At 61.8% G+C, this 27,708-nt stretch overlaps 1 protein-coding gene across 2 annotated transcripts in view; it reads left to right on the top strand.

The window, feature by feature from the left end:
- The first annotated feature begins 408 nt into the window (after positions 1–408).
- Positions 409–27,708, top strand: part of HDAC7 (histone deacetylase 7) — a 39,754-nt gene continuing 12,454 nt past the window's right edge. The window contains exons 1-9 of one of the 2 annotated variants that reach the window (XM_064401289.1): positions 409–794; positions 21,151–21,341; positions 22,396–22,486; positions 24,102–24,213; positions 24,297–24,412; positions 24,891–25,013; positions 25,601–25,710; positions 26,458–26,574; positions 27,243–27,441. In XM_064401289.1, coding sequence (XP_064257359.1) covers positions 698–794; positions 21,151–21,341; positions 22,396–22,486; positions 24,102–24,213; positions 24,297–24,412; positions 24,891–25,013; positions 25,601–25,710; positions 26,458–26,574; positions 27,243–27,441 — 1,156 coding nt within the window. In that variant the 5' untranslated portion in view covers positions 409–697. The remainder of the gene's footprint in view (positions 795–21,150; positions 21,342–22,395; positions 22,487–24,101; positions 24,214–24,296; positions 24,413–24,890; positions 25,014–25,600; positions 25,711–26,457; positions 26,575–27,242; positions 27,442–27,708) is intronic. The other variant, XM_064401290.1, reaches the window with a different exon arrangement.

Raw genomic sequence — 27,708 nt, 5'->3', positions numbered from 1 at the left:
ACCGTGGGCTCGGGGTGGTTTGTGCTGGGGTTTGGCCTCATCCCAGTGCAGAGAAGCCACAGCCACACCGGGCTGCAGCTCTGCACTTCCCGGTGGGCTCAGCCCTGGGGGTGCTCGGGGCACTCCGGGGCTGGGACAGCCCTCTGGGGGTCCCGGTGCTGCCTCTTGTGAGGACAGGGGTGGCCTGGGGGCTGTCACAGCGGTGGCTTCGCCCCACGGGCGCTCTCAGCAGCCCTACCTGCTGCGACCCGGCTCTGTCTCGGTGAGGTGAGAGTTGTTGTGCAGAGTTTCCTCTTTTATATCCTCTTATGTCACGCAGCCCCGGCGGCTGAGCGCGCCCGAAATAGCTGCCAATCCCGGGAGGTTTCGCTTCAAGCTCTCTATTCTTGGCTCGCCGGCGTTGCTCAGTCATGAGCTCAGGGAGCGCGGCGTGAGGACCAGCAGCCAGTGCCATGCAGGGCTCCTGCCCCGGCCCGGGCTGGCTCCGAGGGCACGGCGTGGGCACAGCCCGGCTCGGCGGCGGCGCGGCCGCGCGCTCTGAGGGACCCCGGCTGCCTGGGGTGCACTGAACCCCGCTGCAGGACGGGATGAGTCACTTCTGAGAGCTCCGCGGCCTCGCCCGTGTCTGACCCAGCTCGGCACGGCTCAGCTGCTCTCCCTGCCGCGCCGGGGATCGGCGGGGATGAAGCAGAAGTGAATGTGGGATGCGGAGCCGCGGCTTCCCGGGAGCGGAACTCGCTGGATGTTCTCAGGGTTGGAGGTCTCCACCGCGCTGGTGATGTTCAGCCCGTCCTGTAAGTGCCTCTCCCGTCCCTGGGCGTTTGTTCCTTCCCTGGCCGTGAGCCCTGGCAGGGCTGGGGGAAGGTGTGCAGGGAGCATCCTTCAGGGTGCTCACGGAGAGGGAGCAGCGCTGGGTTCGCTCCTGGGGCTGGTGTGGAGCTCCTGCCAGGGTCTGGTGGGCACGGCCACCAGCGGGGCCAGCTCAGGGCACTGAGGGTTGGTGGGCCACCAGCGGGGCCAGCTCAGGGCACTGAGGGTTGGTGGGCCACGAGCAGGGCTGGCTCAGGGCACTGAGGGTTGGTGGGCATGGCCACCAGCAGGGCTGGCTCAGGGCACTGAGGGTTGGTGGGCACGGCCACCAGCAGGGCCAGCTCAGGGCACTGAGGGTTGGTGGGCACGGCCACCAGCGGGGCCAGCTCAGGGCACTGGGGGCTGATGTCCCATCTTGAGTGGTTCTGCAGCCTTGGAGCCACGGCAGGGCAGCCACAGCATTGGTGCCAGTGCAGCAGCAGGCACAGGACGGGCCCCTCTGTCAGCTGCATTTTCTGGCTGTTTCAGAGCGAGCTCACGAGTTGCCCACCAGCTCTGCTCAGATGTGGTGAAGGCCCTGCCTGGGGGGATGCAGGGGTAGTGCTTCCGCAGGACTTTGGCTGGTTTTGAGGGTGCTTCTTGGGAGGAACCTCATTTTCCAGACTTCCTTTCAATTCCTTTAGCATTTTCAAGCTCTTCTGCCTGACTCCAGCCTCGCTGCGTTGGGTGCATTTCCACCCGGAGTGGGTCATGCCCAGCTTGGGGCACGGCCAGCATCCTGCCCCCGGGGCATTTATGGCACGGGGAGGAAACAGCCCATGCTGGGTGGGAAAGGTGCTGCTGGTGGCTTTGGCTGGGCTGGGAGGTGCTCGGGGCTCTGTACGTGGGGTTGCTGGGGAGGGAGTGTTGTGTTCCGAGCTCGCATCCTGCCTCCGCTGCGGGGAGCGGTCACGTGCGCGCCAGGCCTTTGTCCTGCGCCTCGCTGCTTTTTTTAAAATTTATTTTTAGGTGCTCTCTGGCTTCCTCTTCCTCCTGCGCTGCGCTGCACTCCCTCTTTCTAACTCCCTCTTCTAGGATTGCTTTTTTGGACAGTCAGTTCCTCCTTAAAGCCATTTTTGCAGGGCTTTGTCTGCGCTTGGGAGCCGGCCCAGTTCAGCGTTAGCAGCTGCTGGCTCCTCTGGGTAAGCAAGAACAAATAAAGGTTTACTCTGAATGAATCATTTGAGCCTTATCTGTCCTGGGACAGCTGTGCAACTTCTGCTGCAGTGCCTGCAGGGCACGGAGGCTCCTCAGAAAGCTCCTCCTGCCACTGGCCGGCCTCAATGGGTTTGTGCTGCTGATCCCAGGGCTGCCCCAGCAAATCCTCCCTGTCTCCGAGCTCCATCCCTTGCTTGGTTGTGAAGCTGCACTCTGGAATGGCTCCTTGTCCAGGAGGACTTGCTCCACTCTGGAATGGCTCCTTTCCTAGGAGAACTTGCTCCACTTGGCTGTTTCGGCCTCGCGGATGCTTTGGGTGGTTTGGTCGCTGGGTGAAAATGCAGAAGTGTCGTGGTGGGAGCCACATCCTGGTGGGATCCTGGTTGTGGTGGGATCTTCATGGTGGTGGGATCCACGTCGTGGTGGGATCCACGTCATGGTGGGATCCTGGTCATGGTGGGATCCATGTCGTGGTGGGATCCATGTCGTGGTGGGAGCCATGTCGTGGTGGGATCCTGGTCATGGTGGGATCCTGGTCATGGTGGGATCCACGTCATGGTGGGATCCACGTCGTGGTGGGATCCTCATCCTGGTGGGATCCATGTCGTGGTGGGATCCATGTCGTGGTGGGATCCTCATCCTGGTGGGATCCTCATCCTGGTGGGATCCTCATCCTGGTGGGATCCACGTCATGGTGGGATCCATGTCGTGGTGGGATCCTGGTCATGGTGGGATCCTCATCCTGGTGGGATCCATGTCGTGGTGGGATCCTCATCCTGGTGGGATCCATGTCGTGGTGGGATCCTCGTCGTGGTGGGATCCGTGTCGTGGTGGGATCCATGTCGTGGTGGGATCCATGTCGTGGTGGGATCCATATCCTGGTGGGATCCTCATCCTGGTGGGATCCTCATAGTGGATGAGCTCTGAAGGCAGCCAGGGTGATGGGGATGAGCTCCTGGCATCCCCCAGGCTGTGGGACACAGCGTGGCACTCGGGAGCTGTGGTGTGGCTTTGCTGGTTTAAGAGGCAGGATCTGCAGAGAAGTGGCCGTAGTTTAATAACAAATAACAAATGTTTAATAACAAATGTGGGGGAGGGAGGAGACAAAGGCAGATAAAGCCTTGGGCTCATGCCTGGGAAGTTTGGATCTGACAGCAAGGTGAGGAGTTGGCCAGAGCTCGTGTTGGACCCTGGGGACGGAGAGCTCCTGAAGGATCCCTCCAGAATCCATCACCCCTTCCCCTGCCCCTGCCCCTGGCAGCTCCCAGTGCCCCGTGCCAGGCTGAGCAAACAGAGCCTGCACAACCCCACGAGGCTGGGGTGGAACCTGCTTTTCTCCTGTGGCAGAGCAGCTCTCTGCCTTTTACCAGAGCCCAGCCAGGGCTTGGCTTCTCTGCCCTTAACTAATTTTTTAGCCATTAGGTGGACGGGGTAAAAGTGCTGCTGGCTTTGTTCAGGCAGTGTTTGTGGAGCTGTGGGGCTGGGCTGCGTTGTGACTCCTCATCCCCTGCAGTGGGTCCGTCCCTGGCTGTGCAGGGATGCTGAATCCCCCCTTCCCCACCAGCTGCAGGCTCCTAAAGCCAGCAGGGATATTTCACCTGGATTAAACCCCCAATCTCCCCTCTCCTTCCAAGGCCCTGCCGCCGTAAACAGCCGCGGGCCGGGGTAGGTGAGCGGAGGCAGCGCGGCCCTGCCAAGGCCTCGTGTCCACAAATGACTAAATCCTGCCTGAAAAGTCAGAGTATGAAAACATTATTTTTTGGGTTTGGCTGAGCCTCGTGGATTGCTGGGCTCGAGCCGCCTGGGCTGCCTCCGGACGCTGCCTGCGGCTCTGCCCACCTTGCAGCCGGCGAGGAGGGTGGAGGAAGGCTGGCGAGGGCACGTGGGGGGCTGGCGGGGATTTGGGGGTGCCAGTTGTCACCTGAGAGCTGGGTCAGGAGGTGAGGTGAGTCTGTCAGCCTGGGCTTTGAGCACAAGCAGGGCTGGACCTGCCTCTCCGCATCCCTGCTCCCAGATTGCCTCTCCTCCCTGAGCTCGCATCTCCAGCTGCCCGGGCTGGGGAATTTCCTGCTGCTGGGATGGAGAACGCTGATGTGGGGTTTGGAGAACGCTGATGTGGGGTTTGGAGAACGCTGATGTGGGGCTTTGTCTCCCATCGCAGCCTCCAGGGCAGGCTGAGCTCGTTCCCAGCTCGTTGGGCTCTCACAGCTCACACCCGCTGGCAGGGGCAGTGCCTGGCTGGATCCAGAGGTGGTTTTGGGATCCCTGGTTTGGGATCGCTGGTTTGGGATCCCTGCACTGCCCCTGCACCGTTCCCAGGTACCCGGGGCCGCCGGCACAGGGCTGGCAGCCGCCGGCCCCCGGTGCAGAGCCAGGCCCGGCGGTGAGACGCTGGTATGCGAGATGTAAACTCAATCCCAAAGTTTAGATTACAGCCCTGTGAAAAACATCAGCTCCCCTAAATGGAGCCCAGATGGTGGCGGAAGCCTCGAAGGCGAGGGCCAGGAATTGCAGGAACCGTGTGAGCAAAGGGCCCGGGGCCGTGGGGGAGGAGAGGAAGGGAGGTGAGGTTATGGCATCGAGGGTCAGCTCCTAAAGCAGGCTGGCTCCTTGGAATTGGGGTTATGGCATCGAGGGTCAGCTCCTAAAGCAGGCTGGTTCCTTGGAATTGGGGTTATGGCATCCAGGGTCAGCTCCTAAAGCAGGCTGGCTCCTTGGAATTGGGGTTATGGCATCCAGGGTCAGATCCTAAAGCAGCTGGCTCCTTGGAATTGGGGTTATGGCATCCAGGGTCAGATCCTAAAGCAGGCTGGCTCCTTGGAGTTGGGGTTATGGCATCCAGAGTCAGCTCCTAAAGCAGGCTGGCTCCTTGGAATTGGAGTTATGGCATCCAGGGTCAGATCCTAAAGCAGGCTGGCTCCTCAGGGGTTACAGCAGCTGGTTCCCCTCCCAGGAGCCGTGGTGGCCGGGGCCTGCAGCAGGCACCTGCTCTGGGGCAGGATGGGCTGGGAGACTTCTCTGGAGGGTCTGGCCACGTTAGATGGGCAGAAGGAGAGCCCAGATCCCTGGAGATACTCTGTGTGTGAGGGAGCCACTCAAACCCTCCCTCCCCTCAGAGATGAGGCTGTGAGACACAGCCTGGGGACAAACCCCCAGCAAGGCAAACATCCAGCTGGGGCACCTGCAGGGACATGGGGCACCTGGGGCACCTCCAAAATCCCTGCAGGACTGAGACTCTGCTGAGTCTGTGCTTTTGGGTGGTGCCAAAAAACATCAGGTAGGAGTGAGGAAATGGGACACCAGGTGGGAGTGAGGAAATGGGACATCGGGTGGGAGTGAGGACTGGTGACTTCGATGCTCTTAATGCAGAGTCAGCACTGCACTCCCCTCTTCAGAAAGGCTCAAAAAGCTGCAGAAAGGAGGCCCTGCCTGGCAGGGAGAGACCTTGGTGAAGCCCAGGCTGCCTGGTTGGGCAGAGCACACTCGAGGCCTGGGCTCCCTTGGCGGCTGGAGCAGAGCAGGACGTGCTGGAGGCAGCGGCTGAGCTGTGGTTTGTGCCTTGGCCTCGTCCCTCCTGCGTGAACCGTCCCGGTGACGCCGCATCTGATCGGTGCTCGTGTCAAATCACAGCACAGGGAGCCCCAGGAGAAGCGTCTGCAGCTGGCTCTGGCCCTGGCCAGGGCTCCACGAGCCTCGGTTGCCGTTCCCGCGGGTTCCTTGGCCGCCTCCTTGTTTGTGCTCCGAGGTGTGGATCTCTATCAGCGCCGATGACGAACCCCCGAAAGGGAGCAGGGAACTGGGAGGGTTTGCATTGTTTTTGCCTTGGTGGGACCTTGCTGTCAGAGCTGCATTCTGGGGGTGTCTGGCTGCTTTAGTCACGGCTCTGTGCCTGGGTGGAGGCTCTGTCCCAGCTGGGCTGGGCTGGGTCACCCTGGGAACCAGGGATGGGGCTGGGCTGGGGGAGCTGGGGCTGGCACAGGGGGACACCGGCCCCAGCACAGCCCAGCCCCACACGGACGTGTCTGGGACACGGTGCCAGGAGAGCCCAGAGGGCGCAGGGTGTGCCTGGGAGGGGTGCAGGGTGTAGGACGGGGTGCTGGCACATCTGGGGGTGGGACAGAGAAACTTGCAGAAGGATTTGTGGGCTCAGCCTGGTTGGAGCTGGGGCGTGTGCTGGATCTGCACGAATCCGTGTGTCCTCCCTGCTCCTCCTGGATCTCCTGGCTTGCAGGGGGAGGCTGGAGCAGATCCTTGCAAAACCCCGCCACATTCCCTCTGTCCACGTGGCTTCTGTGGTCATCCCCTCGCAGCAGCAGCTCTTGCACATTCCTGACCCTGGGAATGACAGATGGGGCTTGGCTGGAGCTCTCCACTGACCAGCCAGCCTGGCCCCACTGCCCAGCTCAGGGCAGAGCTTCCCATCCCCACGCTGGGCACTTTTTGGATCCCATGGATCTCCCAGTCATGGGGATGGGGACGCCCCAAAGAGATCTCTGGGATGAGCAAAGCTCCCAAAGTCACATCTCACCACAAAACCTGGTGGTTTTTATTTTGTCAGATTATCCAAACTAACGGCAGGAACGCTCTGACTTACGTTGACTTCATGGCAGGGAGGAGGAATCCCACCCCAACGGTCTGGCTGGGAATTGTGGCTTTCGTGCAGGAATAAAAGAGCTCCGTGAGGCAAAGGCTGAGCAGGGAATTGGGTTTGGGGCTGGCTCGGTGGATTTGAGCCTGGATGGGGCAGGGGGGGCTCCAGGGAGGGTTTGTGCAGCCTGTGCTGCTCCTGGCTCGGGCTCCAGCTCTGGCAGGGCTGGGCTGAGAGGAGCAGCCAAACAGCTGGGAGAGAGGAGGTGCAGCTCCAGCAGCCAGGCTGTGGGAGCTGATTTCTCTGGGAACATTCAGATGTGTTTTATCTCGCTGCAATCGTGGCCTCGCAGGGGCTGCGCTCCTCTCTTCAGACCCCTCCAGCTCTGCCAAGGCGGGAATTCACCCGGGCACTGCCCGTGTCTGCAGCAGCCACAGGGGTCTGGAGAAGCAGCCACAGCCCCTCCTGAGTCCCCTCTTTGGTGTCACCACCCAAAATCCTGAAGACCCAGCAGGACTGGGAGAGGGCTGGTGATGGAGGAGGGTTCCCTGGATGGAAACCATTCCCGTGCTTCCATATTTCCCACCCCTCCACAGCACAACCTCTCCCCTTGCAGGGCTTTGGGCATCACTCATCCTTTCTCTGCCCATCCCTGTTTGCTGCCAACCTCTGCAGCCAGTGCAGCCCAGAGCTGAGCCTGGGCTCCCCGTTTTCCCTCCAGCAGCCCCTTCCACATCCCACACTGGTTTTTTGTTGTATTACAGGAGCCCTGGCAGTGGGATGCTGAAGCAGAGCTCCCTGCCAGGCTCTGAGGGTGGAGAGACCAGCTTTTCTCCTTCCCTTATCACCCTGAGCTTCCGTGCACAGCTGCCCACCACCAAAGGGCTTCTCAGCTCTTGGCAGCAAGGGGAGAATCGTGGAATTGTTAAGGTGGGAAAAGAATCTCCAAAATTGTCAGGTTCAGCCCCTGTGAAGGGCTGGAATGGCTGCAGAGGTTGGCAGCAAACAGGGATGAGCAGAGAAAGGGCTGAGTGATGCTGAAAGCCCTGCAAGGGGAGAGGTTTTGCTGTGGAGGGGTGGGAAATAGGGAAGCACAGGAATGGTTTCCATCCAAGGAACCCTCCTCCACCTCCCAGCCCTGTGGGTTTTCAGGATCTTGGGGGAAGAGTTTGGGTCTGGTTTTGCAGAGGGGCAGAGAGGAGCCCTGGGATGCTCAGAACCAGCGGGGTTTTAAGAGGAGATTTACAGAGCAAACTGAAATTTTTCTTCTTGCCTCTTCTTCCGTGGCGTGCCTTGAATCTTCTTGAGAAGGTTTTTAATTGGAGCACGCCACACTAAAAGAATAATCCCAGGTGTGAGTGGAGTCTGTCCCAGTTTAGCTGGAAATGTTCAGCAGACTGGGGAAGTTATGCCAAATTCTCAAGGGGCGTTTGGAAAATGCTCCCAGGGATGCACAGGGTGGGATTTTTGGGCTGTCTGTGCAGGGCTGGGGGTTGGCCTGGATGATCCTTGTGGGTCCCTTCCCACTCAGAATATTCTATGATTCTGTGATTCTATGAAAACATTTGTTCCTGAAATTGGAGTCATTCCTGGGATTGCAACACCCAGGCTGTGTTTCCAATTAATCTGCTGAAGTCGTCATGTATTTCCAAGTGCATTGGCTCAGCAGAGAGAAATCTGGCACAGGCTGGGGGCTGAAATGCCAGCTGGGATGTGCACGGAATGAAATGAGGGAATGGCCCCCGGGGCTGGCCCGGGGCACCTGGCCCGGGATCACCGAGGGGCTCTGCTGGAGGGGGGGACGAGGGCAGAGCAGGCTCCTCCTGGGAATGGAACTGCCTGGAATTGTTGTGGAGTTACTGTCGGGTTTTTCCCGACCGCTTCCCTTCTGTTTCTGGGTGTGTGTTTTGTTTTGGGGAGGAGGGGAGGGGGTGCAGCGAGCTCTGCTCTGTGCACTCCCTGCCCCCCATCCCGGGGGGGGCTGAGAGCCTCGGTGGGGATGGGGGGAGATGTTTGGGGTGGTGGTGTGACCTCTGCACCCCAGCTCCTCCCAGCCTGCCCAGGCTGCTCCTGCACCGTTGCTTTGGGAGGGGAACGACCCCTGGCATCAATTTTGGGGTAAATTTTGGGGTTCAGAGCTGGTTTGGTTTGGGATCCCGGGTCCTTTTGCTGCACCCCCACATCAGAGCCATCCCCAGGGCGCTGCTGCAGGCACAGACACCCCCGGCCGTGGGTTGTCCCCTCCCTTGCAGCAGCCAGGACTCCCAGCTGGATGTGACCCTGCCGCATTCCTCTCCTCTCCCCGGGGATTTGCTGAGGAATCAGGTTGGATCTGGGGCCGGGTCCCAGCTGGGTGGGGGCGCTGAGCACAAACACTCACGGAAAGGCCGGGATTGCGTAGAAAGCTTCCTTTTCCAAAAAAAAAAAAAAGAGGTTCAGGCTGAGGCCCCCCTCCCTCCGGAGCCAGAAGGGAAAGGCAATTGGGGCAGGGAAAGGGAACAGGGAAAGGGAACAGGGAAAGGGGATTGGGGCAGGGAAAGGGAACAGGGAAAGGGGATGGAAACAGGGAAAAGAGATGGGAGAAGGGAAAGGGGATTGGGGCAGGGAAAGGGAGCAGGGAAATGGGATAAGAGTAGGGAAAGGGAACAGGGAAGGGGGATTGGGGCAGGGAAAGGGAGCAGGGAAAGGGGATGGGAACAGGGAAAGGGAACAGGGAAAGGGATGGGAGCAGGGAAAGGGGATAAGAGTAGGGAAGGGGAACAGGGAAAGGGGATTGGGGCAGGGAAAGGGAGCAGGGAAAGGGGATGGGAACAGGGAAAGGGATGGGAGCAGGGAAAGGGGATGGGAACAGGGAAAAGGAACAGGGAAAGGGGATTGGGGCAGGGAAAGGGGATAAGAGTAGGGAAAAGGAACAGGGAAAGGGGATTGGGGCAGGGAAAGGGGGAAGGGAGCCGGGGAGGGGTCGGGGAGGCTCAGGGCGTCTCCTGCTCTGGGGTCAGGGTTGGCTCTTCCCTTTCTGGGGAGCCCTGCGAGCTGCCTTTGGAACAGGGGTGTGCCGGCTGCTGGGAGCTTTGGGAAGCAGAGCAGGGATGGGGTTTTCCTGCTGCAGCGCCTCCCTGGGAGCTGGGGAGCGTTGACGGGGACGGTGGTGACAAGACCACTCCCAAACTGGATCGGGGCCGTTCCCATCTGCGAGGGCAGCACTGGGGCAGCGCGTTCCTCGCTGGGAGTGCCGTGCAAGCCTGAGCACCCTCCTCGAGCCTGAAAGCCTGAACAAAACCCCAGGGAAGCCGGGACAGCAGGGGGAAGGCGAGCTTTCCATGGGTGTTTAACGCTGCAGTGCGTCAACATCACAAATGTCGGGATTCTGTTCAAGCTTCCCAAGTTCCCCAGTCCCGAAATAGAGCTCTCCTCTGTGCCTGGGTTCTAAGAGGTCCCTGCTGTGTCGTTTTTCAGCGGGGAGGATGTGATCTTTCTATATTTGCTTGCAGGACAGTAATACTGATGGTTTCTATTTTTAACCCATCAGCCGGGCAGAAACGCACTTGGGAATGTTCGGGGAGCAGAGCAGCCCTGGCCCAGCAGCTCAGAGAGGGCCTGGCCCCACTTTTGGGCCAGTAAAGAGGGGTCAGGCTGTGCTGGGATGGTCCCCCTGCCCTGGGGGACTCTGGGGGTGGTGGCAGGAGCAGGGACAAGTGGCATTATCCATCCTCCCATTTCCCTCCTTCTGGAAGTGTGGCTCTGGCCACAGCTCTGTGCTGCTCATCCAGGTATTGCCACTCCTGAAATCCCAGCCCTAAAACCACCTCAGACCTTGAAAATATGCATGGTTTTGGGGTGTTTTTAAAGAAAAACAGCTTCTGTCACCACCTTGATCATGTAGAAGGGCTGCAAGTGATAACTTGCTCTCCCAAACCCTCAGAAACGGGAGGCGAATACCAAAACCAGCACCGACTTGAGTGGCAACCCCAAATTTGGGGGCTGATTGGTGGCTCGGAGCGTTCTGCTCCTGCCACCCTGCCCTGCTCAGCTGCCGTCAGCAGCGTCCTCGGCAGGCCAGGCTTGCGTGGGTCCTCGCAGCGTTTTCCAGCTGCTGACGTGAGCTGGAGCAGCTGAACTCGTGCACCTCCCATCTGGAGGAGAAAATAGGGATTTAGGGCGGAACCCGCTCCCCAGGGGCTTCGTTTCACCCTCAGGGCTGGGTCTGCAGAACGCATCTTCTGCCGTCTGGGTGTCCTGGGTTCTTCCCTGCAGTGCAAAACCCTGCCAGGCTTTTGGTGTGGCTTCTGTGCTGCCGTGAAGCTGCCGAGGCCGAGCAGTGACCGCGGCGTGTCCACGGCGGCCGGCGGATCTCGCACTGAAATCCCAAACCCCGCCTCGCGCGGGGTCCCGGCTGAAGGTGCGCGGGGCAGTTTGGGTTTGGGGCGCTCCTTTGGGGGCGCTGGCTCTGCCCTGTGGGGCTGCAGCCGCCCGGGCCGGGCCTGGCCGGACAATGGGCGGAAGCCGGGACCGCGCGCGGCTCCGCGGCCGCTCCCGCTCCTCCCGGGCTATTTCCATCGCATTGTCCGCGGCACAGGAAGGATGTCTCCAGCCTGCTTCCCTTCTGCCCCAAAGGGATGTGGGGCGGGCGGGGAGAGCAGGGGATTTGTTGTGCAAGAGGCACAATCGCCGCTCCTCGAAGCTCCTCTGCCTGAGGAGAGGCGGGAGGAGTGGGGGGAAGGCCTCATCCTGCTCTGTCGTGGAGAAGCACGGCCACCAAAGGGGCTTCTGGCTTTTGGGGATGTTTTCAGCGTGGGCAGGGCTCGGATGGTGACAAAGGAATGCTGCAAAGCCCCTCCTGGCTTTTTGCACAGCTCCCGCTGTTGTGGTGGGGCAGAGTTGAGGCTCCTCGCTGCGGCGGAGGAGGCCGAGCTCCCACGTGCCAGGAAGTGAAAGCAGAATTAATTAAGACGGGAAATGATCTTAATTTGTTCTGGCTAAATCCCTTTAGCAGCAGTAAACCCTAACTATCTGAAGCAGAGCTCTCGGTCGGGGCATGGCCCTGCCTCAGAGGTGGCCGTGGCATCTCTGGGGGTTTGACTGGGTGGCAGAGCCTTTCCTGGGGCTCTCGGTGCTTCCTGGCAGGAGCCGGGCTGGGAAATGCCCGTCCCTGTCTGACCTGAGCCAGGATCACCCTGGGACAGCCACAGCAGTCCAAACCCAGCTCTCACATGTGCTGGCATCCAGTCCGCCCTGGGACGGCTCCAGCTGATGTTTCCATGGGGGAGCAGAAAGCTTTAAGGATCCCTTTTGGCTTTTTCCCTGGCCCAGAGCGGATGGGGATGGAGCGGGGCTGTTTCACCCTCCTCGAGCAGCATCAGCCGCGCGTGCTCCCCGGGACTCCCTCCCTACCCCACCCCGGAGCTTTGTGACAAACCCCGGGGTGAGGGCCAGCCCCTGTGACCCGCCAGGAGCCCCAGGAGCTCGCGGATTTCGCTGCTGACAGGAGGGGCACTCACCCAGGAGGAGTCCAGCGCTGCCAGGGCGATGCAGCGGCGCCTTGGCGGCACCAGGGCTGTTTCTGTGTGCAAGGGGAAATCTCAGGTGGGCTGCGGCCCAGCGAGGGCCAGGGGCTTGGGGTGACATCTGCGGGGTTTGAAGCTCCCCTGTGCGTGTCCTGCATGGGGCCTGGCCCTGCCGGGGTGCCCAGGGGAGCAGGGGTGGCGCGGAAGGAGGAGGGGATTGGGCAGTTCCGCCGTGCTCTCCCTTCTCCCAGGTTTGGGCGGTGGCCGTGGCGGAGCAGCAGCTCTGTAAGCAGCTTCCAGGTGGTGCTGGAGGAGCTGCCGCAGTGAAATTCCACTTCAGGTTGGCGTGGAAGCTTTTCCTCGCGGTTTTTGAAATCCCAGCAAGAGTGGGGTGGCGGCTTCCTTAGAGCTTATCCTATTCCATGTTCCTGTTTGCAAAGGGGAGAGGGTCTGGTGCTCCCCTCCAGGCCAGGGGGGCTGCAGTGGGCACCCCTGGGAGCAGCAGGAGGGCTGGGATTGGGGCTGGACGCTGATTCACCGTGGCTTCCCCCGGGAGACCTCGGCGTTTCCACCTGCTGCCAGCACCTGCCCGAGCCCACGCAAAACCTCCCTGTTTATTTTGTCTGAAAGCAAAATATCCCCCAGAGGGGCGGGGGGAGGGATGCCCGCTGTGGCTTAATTGCACTTAATGAGCCTGATGAGGCCGGCTGCCAGCGAGGGCTTTGCCAGGGCTGGGATCTGCCCGTGAGAACTGCAAGGGCGTGGTGGCGGCCGCGCCCGGCACCGGGGATCCCAGAGCTCCGGGGCCGCTCTTCCCACGGCCTCGGGGGCCACGGGGACCCCGGGGAGCCGCGGGGACACGATGCCATCCGTGGGTGAGTGTGCCAGGCGGGTGGGGGGTCTGGCACAGGCGGGTTGTGTGAGGGGCAGCTGGGGCATCTCCTGCCCGGAGCGGGGTCTGTGAGCTGGGTCCCGGCTTGTGCCCGGTTGTTTGGGTGCCAGGTGGGCTTTTAGGGCATGGATGTGTTTGGGGTTCTGCTGGGCTGGCACCAGCTCTGATCCTGAGAGGTTTGAGGGCTCAACCCCACCATGAGCACTGATTCCTGGGTCATTGCTGCTGCTGTGGGAGTTTCTCTGCTGGTTCTTTTTTCCTTTTCCCCCATTTCTGGACAGTTCAGCAGCAGCAGCAGCTCCTCTTTCTGGGTTAAAGCCCCAGGGCAGCGTTGCTCCATGCGTGTGGAGCACTCACACACCCACCTGCACCCTCAGTCCTGCCTCAGCCTCCTCCAAGGCTTCTCCTTGGCACTCCAGGTGCTCCTGGCATCTCCTCCCGCCAGAAATCCTGCCTGCTGCCTTTCCTATAGCTTCTCCATCCCGGCTGGAATTCCCAGCATCTCCCCACAGCTGCCTGCAAGCCCCAGCAGCGAGCCAGGTTTGTCGCAGGGTGGCCGTCCCTGCTGTCCCCGTGTCCCCAGGGTGTGGCTCCTCAGATCCAGGCAGGTTTCGTCCTCCTCTGCACTGAGCATTTGACACCTGCACCTTTCCCAGCCTCGCCGAGGCCACCCTGAGCTTTCCCAGCTCCTTCCCGAGCACCAGGCAGGGGAAGGGGAGGTGGCACCCGCCGGGCCCGTGGGGAAGGGCACCCGAAGTGTGTTTGTGCAGGAAACTGAAAATGCTGTGGCTTCCTCCGTGTGACAGAAATAACTCACGCTGGGCCCCGGGTCTGCCCTGGGGAGCTCCTGGAGGCTCCTGCTCAGACTCCCGAGGGTCGCACGGGGCAGGTTTGGGGTGAGCCCCGCCGGGCCCTGCCTGCTGGAGGCTGAGCAGTGCAAGGGCTGCTCAGGGAATTGAGTTTGTGCCTTTTTCCCTCTGTGCCAGTGGAGCTGGGGCTGCCCGTGCCTCTCCCAGCTCCTTGTGCTTCTCCTGAGCTTCGGGTTCTTTTTCTTAAATTTCCTTTCCTGCCCTCCAACCCCCCCTGGACCTCGACCAGCGTTTGCCAAAGGGATTTCCCTCCCCGCGCCTCTAATTAACGGGCAGGTCGCCTTGAGTATCCACTCAAGGGAGGGGGTATTGAGCGATTCCAGCTTTTTTTTTTTGTCTCAGCGCTTCCAGATCAAGCACGAAACCGCTTCGGGCCGCGCTGAGCCTTCCCCGGGGGGTTGTGACTCCAGCTGGGGCTCTGCAGCAGGGATTGAAAGGATAAACCGGAGCTGTGCCGGCAGCCCCGGGCTCTCGGTGGATGCCCCGGGCTCCGGTGGATGCCCCGGGCTCCCGGTGGATGCCCCGGGCTCTCGGTGGATGCCCCGGGCCCCGGTGGATGCCCCGGGCTCTCGGTGGATGCCCCGGGCCCCGGTGGATGCCCCGGGCTCTCGGTGGATGCCCCGGGCTCCCGGTGGATGCCCCGGGCTCTCGGTGGATGCCCCGGGCCCCGGTGGATGCCCCGGGCTCTCGGTGGATGCCCCGGGCTCTCGGTGGATGCCCCGGGCTCCGGTGGATGCCCCAGGCCCCGGTGGATGCCCCGGGCTCTCGGTGGATGCCCCGGGCAGGGCGAGGGCAGCACGGCGGGAGCAGCCGCCGAGCCCTCCTTCCAAACCGGTCGGGAGCGTTCTCCTGTGCTTGGGTAACTGCGGAGAGAGAGGTTCTGCAATCCTTTGATCTCTCCTCTGCTTCCCTTGGCGCGGCGGCCGCATCCTCCCGTGCTGATGTCACCGGAGCGGTCACCGGAGCTGTCCCCGGAGCTGTCCCCGGAGCTGTCCCCGGAGCTGTCCCCGGAGCTGTCCCCGGAGCTGTCACCGGAGCTGTCACCGGAGCTGTCCCCGGAGCTGTCACCGGAGCGGTCCCCGGAGCTGTCACCGGAGCTGTCCCCGGAGCTGTCCCCGGAGCTGTCACCGGAGCGGTCCCCGGAGCGCCCCCAGCGCTGCCCCGGCTCCCGGGCTGCTCCCGGGACATCGTCCTGCCGGTAGAACAGGGAGAACGGGGGAAACGGAGGAGGTGAATCCCGCCGGAGCGGGGCCAGAGCCTCTCCCCGGAGCAGCTCCGTGGGCAGGGGGTGATGCCGAGCTTTGGGTGCCCCTCGCCGGCAGCCTGGAGGGGCAGGTGGGGCTGCAGGAGGGCACTGGGGTGTTCCAGCCCGGCCAGAGCCGCGGGCTTTGCCAGCCTGGAGGCGCTGCCTGTGTCCCAGCCCATCCCTGCCTGCGCTCCGGGCCGTGCTGGAGCTTTTTTTGCCCCTCAAGGACAGGAGCGGAGCAGCAGCTCCCCGCGGGGTGTTCGCCGCAGGGAAAGGCCCCTCGGGAGCATCAGGAGGGGCAGATTTGCCTCCCCACAGGGCCAGGGCGATGTTTGGGGCTCCCCAGAGTGGGGGCAGCCGGCGGATCCCGGCCGGGCTGGGCGAGCAGGGGAGGGGAGGGATCCTGCGGGCCGGGATGCGCTCTGGGGGATGTGCTCTTCTGGAAAAGGAGGATTTCCCCCAAATCTCGTGAGTTTCTGTGATGTGAGGCCGCTCTGGGGAGCACGAGGCCGCCTTGGCTGCCCTTGGGCAGAGCCCTGTGGTCCCGGTGCTCCTCAGGAAGCCGCGGTCGCTGCGAGGTTTCCTGGGGACACCTCTCCCTCCTCCGCTCCCCGGGATGGGCTGGGTGACCCGTGGGGGTGGGAGGGTGCAGGAAATGACTGCCAGAGGTTTCCAGCTGTGCCAGGGCTGCGGTGGGGATGGAGCCACTCGCCCGCCCTGCTCTGGCCTGGCCGGGTGGGCTGCAGGAGATGAGGGAGCCCTTTGATCCCACCCTGTCCCTGGTGCTGCCCACGCTCAAACCACATTTTGTGGGACCCGTGAGGCAGCTCCGTCCTGCCTGTGCCCAGAATTTCCTGTGGTTTAGTACCTGGATGTGCCTGAGATCTCAAATTTAGGCCCAGAACCTTTTGCTGGGGGGGTTTTGCCTCAGCACATTCAGGGTTGGGTGCTCTGAAGGCTTTCAAAGCTCATCCCTGCAAAAGGGGCAGCATCCAAGGAGCTTCTGCAAGTCCCAAAGGTGTTTCCTCCCTGTCCCTGGACTCTGGGCCAGCCCTGAGGTTTTGGGGTCCCGGAGCCATGAGTTTCAAAAGGAAATGTGCACATGTGTGGGGAGAAAATTCCAGGGAGGGCTATTAAATGTCTGACTCAAAGGTCACGAGCTGCAAATAACCAGGGAGAGCAATCAGAGGAAGCATCTTGCCCTGATCTGCCTCCCCAGGCCTGATGTGCAGCTCGTTTCTAGAGAAAATTCCCATTTTTGTGCTTGGAATGCCTAAACAACTGCTCTGCTCACAGGTGCACGGCGAGGTTGGTGTGTGGCTCAGTCCTGGTTCGTGCCTTTGGTTGTGGGAAGGGTTTTGTGCTGCTCTGGTGACTTTGCCAGACTTTAATCATCGTCTGTCTCAATATTTTTTTAAATTTTTTTTTTTCTGGAAACTTTCTGCAGGAGGAAGTTTGCAAGAATCAGAGCAGAAAAATTTGGGTTTACCCTGGTGGAAAAACTCTCAGGGGGCTTTTCTTGGAGCAGCATCAGCCTGCTCTGGTTTTGGAGCAGGAATTTGCTGTCTGGTGGGGAGGGGAGGGATCCACCCACATCTGGCGGAGGCGTAAAGCCCCTGAAACTCCCACTCCGTGAGCTCCAGAAAGAGTTATCAGAACTTGGCACCCGGCTGCTCCAAACATTACATCTTCCCTGAGCATCATCTGCTCTCTTATGGCTCCTGCGGGACGTGGCCGGCGCTGCCTCGGTGCGGGGACAGCTGAGGGGGTGCGGGGCCTTCCCTGGAGCTGCTTTCCCTGGAGCTGCTTTCCCTGGAGCAGCTTTCCCTGGAGCTGCTTTCCCTGGATCTCCTTTTCCTGGGGCTCCTTTCCCTGGAGCTGCTTTCCCTGGAGCTGCTTTCCCTGGATCTCCTTTTCCTGGGGCTCCTTTCCCTGGAGCTGCTTTCCCTGGATCTCCTTTTCCTGGGGCTCCTTTCCCTGGAGCTGCTTTCCCTGGAGCTGCTTTCCCTGGATCTCCTTTTCCTGGGGCTCCTTTCCCTGGAGTTCCTTTCCCTGGAGTTCCTTTCCCCGGATCTCCCACCCCCGGATCTCCCACCCCCGGAGCTCTGTGCTAAGGAGAGGAAAGAGGAAAATGCCCCAAACGCTGGGATTTTGTGGGATCCTGCGAGGAAACCCCTCGGGGACACACGAGATGGAGGTAGGGGACAAAGGGACGCGTGGGCGCCTGTGGGGAGTCCCCAGTGTCCCCCCAAAAGCTGGGGCAGGGTGGGTTTGGTGATTTTTTGTTCCGGGGAGCAGAGTTTGGTCCCTAATTAAAGCCAGCACCCTGGGGCCTGGCAGGGTTAAACGAGGTACCCAGCTCCAGGATTTCCTATTTCTCGAGTTCTCCCTTTGTGATCTTCGTGTTCTTTCAACACGGTCCCTTTGGTGTGGTTTCGTATTTAAGTGTTTTTAATTTGAGCGAGCTCCCTCCAGCTCATTCCTGCTCCTTGTGCAGGGCTCTGGAGAAGACCTTTTCCCTTTTATTAGAGAGGAATGTTTTTAATCACCCGCATTCTTCAACCCGCCTGAACTCTGAACCTTTCACAGCAGATCAGCATAAGATGGGAAAGGCTTTTGTAAAAGAAGATGATTTATTGAAAAAACCCAGCCTGGATTTAACTGCTGCTCCAGCTCAGCTGTGGGCAGGCAGGGATGAGAGAAGGGAGAGACTGGGATGAGGGCAGGGATAAACAGGGATACAGGTGAGGATAAATAGGGATACAGGTGGGGATAAATAGGGATACAGGTGGGGATAAACAGAGATTCAGGCAGGGATAAACAGGGATACAGGTGGGGATAAACAGGGATACAGGTGAGGATAAATAGGGATACAGGTGAGGATAAATAGGGATACAGGTGGGGATAAACAGGGATACAGGTGAGGATAAACAGGGATACAGGTGAGGATAAACAGGGATACAGGTGGGGATAAACAGGGATACAGGTGGGGATAAACAGGGATAGAGGTGAGGATAAATAGGGATACAGGTGAGGATAAATAGGGATACAGGTGGGGATACAGGCAGGGATAAACAGGGATACAGGTGAGGATGAACAGGGATACAGGTGAGGATAAATGGGGATACAGGTGGGGATAAACAGGGATACAGGTGGGGATAAACAGGGATACAGGTGAGGATAAACAGGGATACAGGTGGGGATAAACAGGGATACAGGTGAGGATAAATAGGGATACAGGTGAGGATAAACAGGGATTCAGGCAGGGATAAACAGGGATACAGGTGGGGATAAATAGGGATACAGGTGAGGATAAACAGGGATGAGGGCAGGGAGGAAGACAGGGATAGACATGGATATGTGAAGGGATAAATAGGGGTGCAGGCAGGGATAAATAGGGATGTAGGTGGGGATAAACAGGGATGCAGACAGGGATGAGGGCTGGGATAAATAGAGATACAGGTGGGGATAAACAGGGGTACAGGCAGGGATAAATAGAGATACAGGTGAGGATAAACAGGGATGCAGGCAGGGATGCAGGCAGAGGTGCAGGCAGGGATGCACAGAACAGCAGAGCTGCAATGCCACTGCTTTGTTTGCTCCTCAATAACCTTCCTGCCCTGCTTTGTTTGCCTCTTGCTTTATTTCCCTCTTATGTAAGCCCAGCTCTGTTGACGGCTGATTTGCCTCTTTAAAAACAATCAGGAAATGCCAAAGCAAAGATTTCTGTGCTGGGTTTTTATTTTTTTCCTCTTTTCCGGGATGGCTGGCTGGGAGCAGCGTGGTGGTGTCCCGAGTGACACCAGCCCAGCACTGCCACCCCCAGCCTGGGGAACTCGCTGCCACCGAACGTCACCCTGTCCCAAAGCTCCTGGAGGTGCTGCAGGGCAAAGCGGGGCTCCCAGCCCTCCCCCCGTGTCTGTCCCACCTCGTGGCTGAGCCCGTGGCCCCTCGGCTGCGTTCCCTGCTCCGTTCCGTGCCGGCAGCCTGGAAAATGCTGGTAAGGCGTTTGTGCCGGGGCTGGAGCACAGAGCCCTCATTCATGGCCTGCTTTCCCAGGGCACTCGGGGAGACTCCGTGGCACAGCCTCCCCTTGCCATGGAGGATCCCGGGCTGCAGCTGCAGGGCCGGCCCAGGGATGGTGTGTGCCATGGGCGACTGGCACCGCGGCTCTCAGTCCCAAACTGGGCATGCCAGTCCCAAACTGGGCATTCCGGTCCTGAACTGGGCATCCCGATCCCAAACTGGGCATTCCGGTCCTGAAATGGGGATCCTGATCCCAAACTGGGCATCATGATCCCAAACAGGGCATCCTGGTCCCAAACTGTGATCCCAGTCCCAAACTGTGATCCCAGTCCCAAGCTGTGATCCCGGTCCCAGCCACGTGTCGTGTCCTCTCTGGAAATCCAGGGTGCCTTTTCTCACCCCAGCCTCTCTGGAAATCCAGGGTGCCTTTTCTCACCCCAGCCTCTCTGGAAATCCAGGGTGCCTTTTCTCACCCCAGCCTCTCTGGAAATCCAGGGTGCCTTTTCTCACCCCAGCCTCTCTGGAAATCCAGGGTGCCTTTTCTCACCCCAGCCTCTCTGAAACCCTCTCAGACATCCCCAGCTGGGGTGGGCAGAGCCGGGGCCGTGGCAGGAGCGGGGTCCACGCAGCCTCTTCTTGCCTGGCTCCAGAGCCTCTTGGCCCTGGGGATGCTCCACAGCTTTTTCCTGGCTCCAGGCGAGTGCTGAGGAGTTGTTTTGTTTTTCTGGCTGCTGCCCGGCCTCCCTCTCCCCCAGCAGCCCCCGTCCCTCCCTGCTCCGCTTCCGCCGCCTCGCCGTTTGTTTTTACAGGGACTGAAACAAATGATGCAGAGAGAGATTCCCAGAGCTTCTCCCTCCTGGGGTTGGCTGGAGCAGCCCCTCCTTCACCCAGGTTGCCCCAAGCCCTTCCCACCCCTTTTTTTCCCCCAAGCCCTTCTCACCCTTTTTTCCCCCAATCCCATCCCACCCCATTTTCCCCCCCAATCCCTTCCCATCCTGTTTTTCTTGGGAAGGGGCCCTGCTGAGCCTCCCTGGGCAGCTCAGACCGAACCTCGGAGCTTCCCGTGGGCATTTTTAGGGAGCAGAGGAGGGCTGGCACAGCTCTTTGGGTGCCATCAGCTGTGCCTGGCTGGGCTGCTCCTTCCCCCTCATCCCCATCGGAGCGATGATCCCAAACATGGCCCCCCAGCTCCTGCCCCTCCTGTGGTGACATTTGGCCACAGGGGACACGGGGTCAGTGGTGTCACGGGGCGGGATTTAGTGCCAGAAGTGCCCGGTGCCATCCCGAGCTGTGCCAGTCACAGCCTGACCTTGTCCCGCTGCCAGCTGCCCGTGCCAGCCCTGCTCCCGCGTCCCTCGTGGGGACAGGAGGGACAGGAGGTGACAGGCAAGAGGGGACACTTTCGGGGTGTAATGGGCAGTTTCAGGTGTGTAACTGGAGCTATTTTAGGGGTGTAACTGGCACTGTTTTGGGTGTGTAACAGATGATTTCAGGTGTGTAACTGGCACTTTTTGCGTGTGTAACAGACAGTTTCAGGTGTGTAACTGGCACTGTTTTGGGGGTGTAACTGGCACTGTTTTGGGGGTGTAACAGACAGTTTCAGGTGTGTAACTGGCACTGTTTTGGGTGTGTAACAGATGATTTCAGGTGTGTAACTGGCACTTTTTGCGTGTGTAACAGACAGTTTCAGGTGTGTAACTGGCACTGTTTCAGGTGTGTAACTGGCACTGTTTTGGGGGTGTAACAGACAATTTCAGGTGTGTAACTGGCACTGTTTTGGGGTGTGTAACAGACAATTTCAGGCGTGTAACTGGCGCTGTGTTGCTGTCCCCACCGGGCACGTTTTGCTTTCACCCCTCAGGGAGGTTGTGCAGGGGACATCTCCACTCCAGACCCTTCTCCAGCACGACGCCAGGCCCGCAGCACCCTGCAGCCTCTCCAGAGCAGTGGCATTTCCAGGAATCTCCATCCCCTTTGGCAGCCCCGGCACTCAGCCGTGTCCCTTTGTGTCCCCACAGCTGCCGTGACCCCCTGCACCTCCCCGCGGGTGCCCCAGGCCGTCCCCATGGACCTGCGGATCGGGCAGCGCGTGGTCAAGCCCCAGGACTCGGCGCTGCTGGCCCTGAAGCAGCAGCAGCTGCAGCACCAGCTCTTCCTGGCCAGCCTGCACCAGCAGCAAGTGGAGCAGCTCGCCCACCAGCACGCCAGGGTAGGGGACAGGGCAGGGAGGGCCCACACCCCGCTCTTGGCAGGGTTTGGGGCAGGACTGGGCACTTTGGAGGGTGAATTTTGCCCCCCAGAGCTAGAATCAGGGCTGGCTTTGAGTTCCCCTCTCTGGGCAGGGATTCAGGGGAAAAGGGTGGAAATCCCAACGCCAAAATAACATTCCCAGGTGAATTCCTGCTTTTCCCTGAGCTGGAACATCTGGAGGGGTTTCCAGCCAGCCCAGGGAGCTCTGTGACGCTGGGGGAGGCAGGTGGAGGGGTTGTGTCTCAATTCCAGCCCAAATTCCAGGGCTGGAGCCTCCAGCAGTGCTGCAGGAATCCCTGCGAGCCGGGGCTGCCCCTCGGGGGTGGCTCCTCCAGTCCCGGGGATGGCTCCTCCGGGAGGCTTCAGAGGGAGGCAGCTGGGAGGACATGTCCAGGGAGCTGTGACAGTGTCCAGGGAGGTGTGACCATGCCCAGGGAGCTGTCACCATGCCCAGGGAGCTGTGATTGTGCCCAGGGAGGTGTGACAGTGTCCAGAGAGTTGTCACCATTCCCAGAGAGTTGTGACCATGCCCAGGGAGTTGTCACCATGTCCAGGGAGCTGTGACCACATCCAGGGAGCTGTGACCATCTTCAGGCACCGAGGTCCCCCTGCCTGTCCCAGGGCTGCTCCGGGCTCAGGGCAGGAGTCATTTCCATGGATCAGCTGGGATTTCCCTCCTATCACAGATTTTTCTTTTCCCTTTTGTGCTCAACAAAGATTTTTATTTTTTGCCGCGTTGCAACACGGCAGACATGTCCAAACACCCTGGGAGGAGGCAGCGAGTGGGAACAGACAGGTTTTGACTTTTACGATGTCCCCGGGGAGAGCAAAGCGTCCCTGGAGACCAAAACGTGTCGGGTTTGCTGTGATGGAACAACTTGACACGTTCCCATCAGCCAGGGTGACACCAGGGACTGTCCCAGCGTGCTCTGTCCCCCTGCCTGGGGCTGGGGAGGGCTCGGGTGGGCTCAGGGGGGGTTATGGGGTCCTGTGCCCATGTCCCTGTCCCACAGGTGGCCATGGAGTCCCCACACCGCGAGGCTGAGCCGGGCCAGCAGGAGCAGGAGCTGCGGCAGATCCTCAACAAGGACAAGAGCAAGCGCAGTAAGGGCTGCCCGTGCCCGGGGCACGCTGGGGAGGGGGCTCGGGGGGTTCTGCCCTCAGCCAGACCAGGCTCTGCCTTCCCCTGGGGGAAAGGGGTGGGAGAGCATCCTCAGAGAGGGGCTGCGACCCCTCTGGGACCCCGGGGTGGGTTACAGACCCCATGCAGGTGACAGACCCCAGTGGGACCCTGGGCCGGGTTTGCAGCACCCAGACTGGGTTTGCAGCCCCCAGACTGGGTTTGCAGCCCCCAGACTGAGTTCTCAGCCCCCAGACTGGGTTTGCAGCCCCCAGACTGGGTTCTCAGCCCCCAGACTGCGTTTGCAGCACCCAGACTGGGTTCTCAGCCCCCAGACTGGGTTTGCAGCCCCCAGACTGAGTTCTCAGCCCCCAGACTGGGTTTGCAGCCCCCAGACTGGGTTCTCAGCCCCCAGACTGCGTTTGCAGCACCCAGACTGGGTTCTCAGCCCCCAGACTGGGTTTGCAGCCCCCAGACTGGGTTTGCAGCCCCCTGACTGGGTTCTCAGCACCCAGACTGGGTTCTCAGCACCCAGACTGGGTTTGCAGACCCCAGACTGGGTTCTCAGCACCCAGACTGGGTTTGCAGCCCCCAGACTGGGTTCTGAGCCCCCGGGCTGGGTTTGCAGCACCCAGACTGAGTTCTCAGCCCCCAGACTGGGTTCTCAGCACCCAGACTGAGTTCTCAGCCCCCAAACTGGGTTCTCAGCCCCCTGACTGGGTTCTCAGCCCCCGGGCTGGGTTCTCAGCCCCCATACTGGGTTTGCAGACCCCAGACTGGGTTCTCAGCCCCCAAACTGGGTTTGCAGACCCCAAACTGGGTTCTCAGCCCCCTCCCAGCCGCGGTCTCCCGGCGCCCTCTGGTGCCGGCGCTGGAGGAGCCGCCGGGGGCTCGCTCCCAATTTTGGGACGCACGGGGGCTCCACATCGCACCTAATTAATTCCTAATTAATTAATTAACTCCCGCTCGGAGGTGCCAAACGCCGTGAGCACAGAGCATTCCTGTGGGACAGACGGACGGGGAGCGGGAGGGAAGCAGAGCCAGCCGTGCCCCTCGGGGGTCCCCAGCTGTGCCCTCGGGGTCCCCAGCCATGCCCCTCGGGGTCCCCAGCCCTGCCCCTCAGGAGTCCCCAGCCGTGCCCCTCGGGGCTCCCCAGCCCTGCCCCTCGGGGTCCCCAGCTCTGCCCCTCGGGGGTCCCCAGCCGTGCCCTCGGGGGTCCCCAGCTCTGCCCCTCGGGGGTCCCCAGCCGTGCCCTCGGGGTCCCCAGCCCTGCCCCTCAGGAGTCCCCAGCCGTGCCCTCGGGGCTCCCCAGCCGTGCCCCTCGGGGGTCCCCAGCCGTGCCCTCGGGGTCCCCAGCTCTGCCCCTCGGGGGTCCCAGCCGTGCCCTCGGGGGTCCCCAGCCGTGCCCTCGGGGGTCCCCAGCCCTGCCCCTCGGGGGTCCCCAGCCGTGCCCCTCGAGGGTCCCCAGCCGTGCCCCTCGGGGGTCCCCAGCCATCCCGGAGCCCTGGGGCCGGGGTCCTGCCCGCAGGGACCCTGGGGAGCGGCTCTGAGCGCCGCGGGGTCACTGTGGTGACCGTGGTGACCGTGGTGACCGTGCAGGTGCCGTGGCCAGCACGGTGGTGAAGCAGAAGCTGGCCGAGGTCATCCTGAAGAAGCAGCAGGCGGCTCTGGAGAGGACCAGCAACCCCCCCGCCGCAGCCCTGCCCTACAGGTAACGATCTGCCCCCAAAAGGACCTGTCCCTGCCCCAGACCTGCTCAGGGCAGCTGGGAAGGGGCTCTGGTTCTCCCCGCAGGTCTCTGGAGCCCCTGGAGCCCGAGGGTCCCTCCCCTGCCATGCTCAGCACGTTCCTGTCCCCCGTGGCCAGCGCTGCCCTCGACACCCCCGAGCATTTTCCACTGCGGAAAACAGGTACGGCCTCGGGAATGTCCCCGTGTCCCCAGAGACCTCGGGAATGTCCTTGTGTCCCTCAAGGCCTCGGGAATGTCCCCGTGTCCCCAGAGACCTTGGGAATGTGCCCGTGTCCCTCAAGGCCTTGGGAATGTCCCTGTGTCCCTCAAGGTCTCGGGAGTGTCCCTGTGTCCCCGTGTCCCTCAAAGCCTCAGGGATGTCCCTGTGTCCCTCAAAGCCTCGGGGATGTCCCTGTGTCCCCGTGTCCCTCAAAGCCTCGGGGATGTCCCTGTGTCCCCGTGTCCCTCAAAGCCTCGGGGATGTCCCCGTGTCCCTCAAAGCCTCAGGGATGTCCCCGTGTCCCCGTGTCCCTCAAAGCCTCAGGGATGTCCCCGTGTCCCTCAAAGCCTCGGGGATGTCCCCGTGTCCCTGGCTGGAGCTGGCCCTGGCCCCACAAAGCCCGCCCAGCCGGGGCCAGGACTGACCCCTGTCCCCGCAGCGTCCGAGCCCAACCTGAAGGTTCGGTGCAAGCCCAGGAAGTGCCTGGACCGGCGCAAGAACCCCCTGACCCGCAAGGAGAGCGCCCCCCCCTCGCTGAAGAGGCGCCCGCCCGACGCCATCGGTGAGGCCTGGGCCGGGCCTGGGGACACCGCGGGGCAGCTGCAGGCCCCGTGTCACCGGGGACAGTGACACCGGGGCTGGATGTGTCCTCCCCAGGGGCTGGGACAGTGACACCGGGGCTGGATGTGTCCTCCCCAGGGGCTGGGACAGTGACACCGGGGCTGGATGTGTCCTCCCCAGGGGCTGGGACAGCTGCAGCTCCTGTGTCACCCCTGCCGGGGACAGTGACACTGGGTTTGGTGTGTCCTCCCCAGGGGCCAGGAGGTTTTGGTGTGGGACTGGGGATTCAGGAGGTTTTGGTGTGGGATTGGGGATTCAGGAGGTTTTGGTGTGGGACTGGATATCCAGAGGTTTTGGTGAGGGACGGGAGGTGCTGGAGCAGCTGCTCCTGCTGCTCTTGGGGCCCAGGCTGGTCCTGCAGGGCTGGAAGTGCCCCAGGTCTGGCGTGGAGCGTTCCCACCACGGAGCGCTGCCTTCCCAGGGGCTTCAGCCCCAGAAGGGTGGCGGGCAGAGGCTGGAGGGGCTGGGGGGCAGAGGCTGGAGGGGCTGGGGGGGCTGTGCCCTCACCCCGTGTCCCTGCCCCCCCAGACTCGTCCCCCAGCAGCAGCAGCACCCCCGTGTCGGGCTGCAGCTCTCCCAACGACAGCCTGCCCGCCGAGCACGCCGCGCTGCCCGCCGCCCCGGGCGTGCCCCACGAGGTGAGCCCCGCTGGCTTTGGGGACCCACTGTCCCCTCCGGCCTCAGGGGGAGCCCATGACCCCAGCCCTGAACCCCCTGCCCGGAGCTGCCTCTCCCTGCATGCTGGGATGCCCTGGGGTGCCCTGGGGTGCCCTGGGATTCTCTGGGATGCTCTGGGATGCTCTGGGATTCCTTGGGATGATCTGGGATGCCCTGAGATGTCCTGGGATGCTCTGAGATGTCCTGGGATTCCCTGGAATGCCCTGAGATGCCCAGGGATGCCCAGGGATGCCCTGGAATTCCCTGATCTGGGATGCCCTGGGATGCCCTGCCCTGGGATGCCCAGGGATGCCCAGGGATGCCCTGGAATTCCCTGCTCCAGGATGCTCTCCCCAGCCCAGCACTCCTCCCCCCACCAGCCTCCTTCAGGGTGCATTTCCCCTCTGCCGGCGCTGCCCCATGGGTGTCCCCGTGGGTGTCCCCGTGGGTGTCCCCAGGGCTGTCCCCATGTCCCCAGGCCCGGTGTCCGGCTGTGGGCAGGGCTCTGACTGCTGCTGTGGTGGGTGTGCCCATGGGTGTCCCCATGGGTGTCCCCGTGGGTGTCCCCGTGCCCCCGTGCCCGGTGCCCGGCTCTGGGCAGGGCTCTGACTGCTGCTGTGGTGGGTGTGCCCATGGGTGTCCCCATGGGTGTCCCCGTGGGTGTCCCCGTGCCCCCGTGCCCGGTGCCCGGCTCTGGGCAGGGCTCTGACGGCTGCTGTGTGCCGCAGGCGCCGCTGGCGCAGCGGCTGCTGCTGCAGGAGAGCTCCCTGGCGCAGTTTGCCCTGCAGAGCGCGGCCTCCCTGCCGGCCATCACCCTGGGGCTGCCGGCCACCACCGGCGCCAGGGTAGGTGCCCGGGCTGGGCCCCAGCCTGGGGCTTCCCTTGGGGTCTGGGGCTCCTGGTGCTGCCCTCGGGCACGGTGGGGACAGTCCTGTGCCCTCCCGCTGCCGTGTCCCTGTGACTGTCCCTGACCCATCCCTGTCCCTGACCCCATCCCTGTCCCTGACCCATCCCTGTCCCTGTCCCCATCCCTGTCCGTGCCCCCATCCCTGACCCTTTCCCTGTGCCTGTCCCCATTCCTATCCTCGTCCCTGTCCCACCCCGTCCCTGTCCCATTCCTGTCCCTGTCCCATCCCTGCCCTGTCCCACCCCTATCCCTGTCCCATGCCTGCGCCACCCCTGTCCTGTTCCTATCCCTGTCCCTGTCCCATGCCTGTGTCTGTCCCATCCCTGTCCCTGTCTACATCCCTGACCCCATCCCATTCCTGTCCTGTCCTCATCCCTGTCCCTGTCCCATCCCTGTCCTATCCCTGCCCCGTCCCTGCCCTGTCCCATCCCCGTCCCATCCCTGTGCCATCCCTGTGCCGTCCCTGTCCCATCCTTGTCCCTGTCCCCATCCCATCCCATCCCCTTATCCCATCCCATCCCATCCCATCCCATCCCATCCCATCCCATCCCATCCCATCCCATCCCATCCCATCCCTGTCCCACCTGTCCCTGTCCGTGTCCCCAGGCCGATGCCGAGCGCCGGGCGCTGCCCGGGCTACCTCACCGGGTGCCAGTGCTCAACGGGCCGGTGCTGCCGGGCACGCACGCGCCCGTCTTCATCCCGGCCAGCCTGGAGCAGCACGAGCCCGGCAGCCCCCTGTCCCCGAGGCTGCAGCCCGTCATCATCCTCGAGCCCTCGGTCACCCACGCGCCGCTGGTGGCGGGTGAGTGTCCGCCTGGGGACAGGGACAGCGACAGCGACAGTGACAGTGGCAGTGACAGTGACAGTGGCAGTGACACCAAAAGTGACAGTGCAAGTGGCAGTGACAGTGACAGTGAGAGTGGCAGTGACAGTGGCAGTGGCAGCCAGTCTGTCATTGTGGGGGTAAAGCACACGGGATTCCCTTTCGTCCATGGTGGAAAAATCCCTTTTTTATTCAGTAACTCAGTTTTTATTCAGTTTTACAGACCTCATTGGGACTCCAGTTGGT

Source organism: Passer domesticus, chromosome 31, assembly GCF_036417665.1.
Source record: "Passer domesticus isolate bPasDom1 chromosome 31, bPasDom1.hap1, whole genome shotgun sequence".
NCBI classification, from domain to species: Eukaryota; Metazoa; Chordata; class Aves; order Passeriformes; family Passeridae; genus Passer; species Passer domesticus.
The sequence above is the reverse complement of the archived record's forward strand: the minus strand, read 5'-3'. Positions and strand labels throughout refer to the sequence as shown.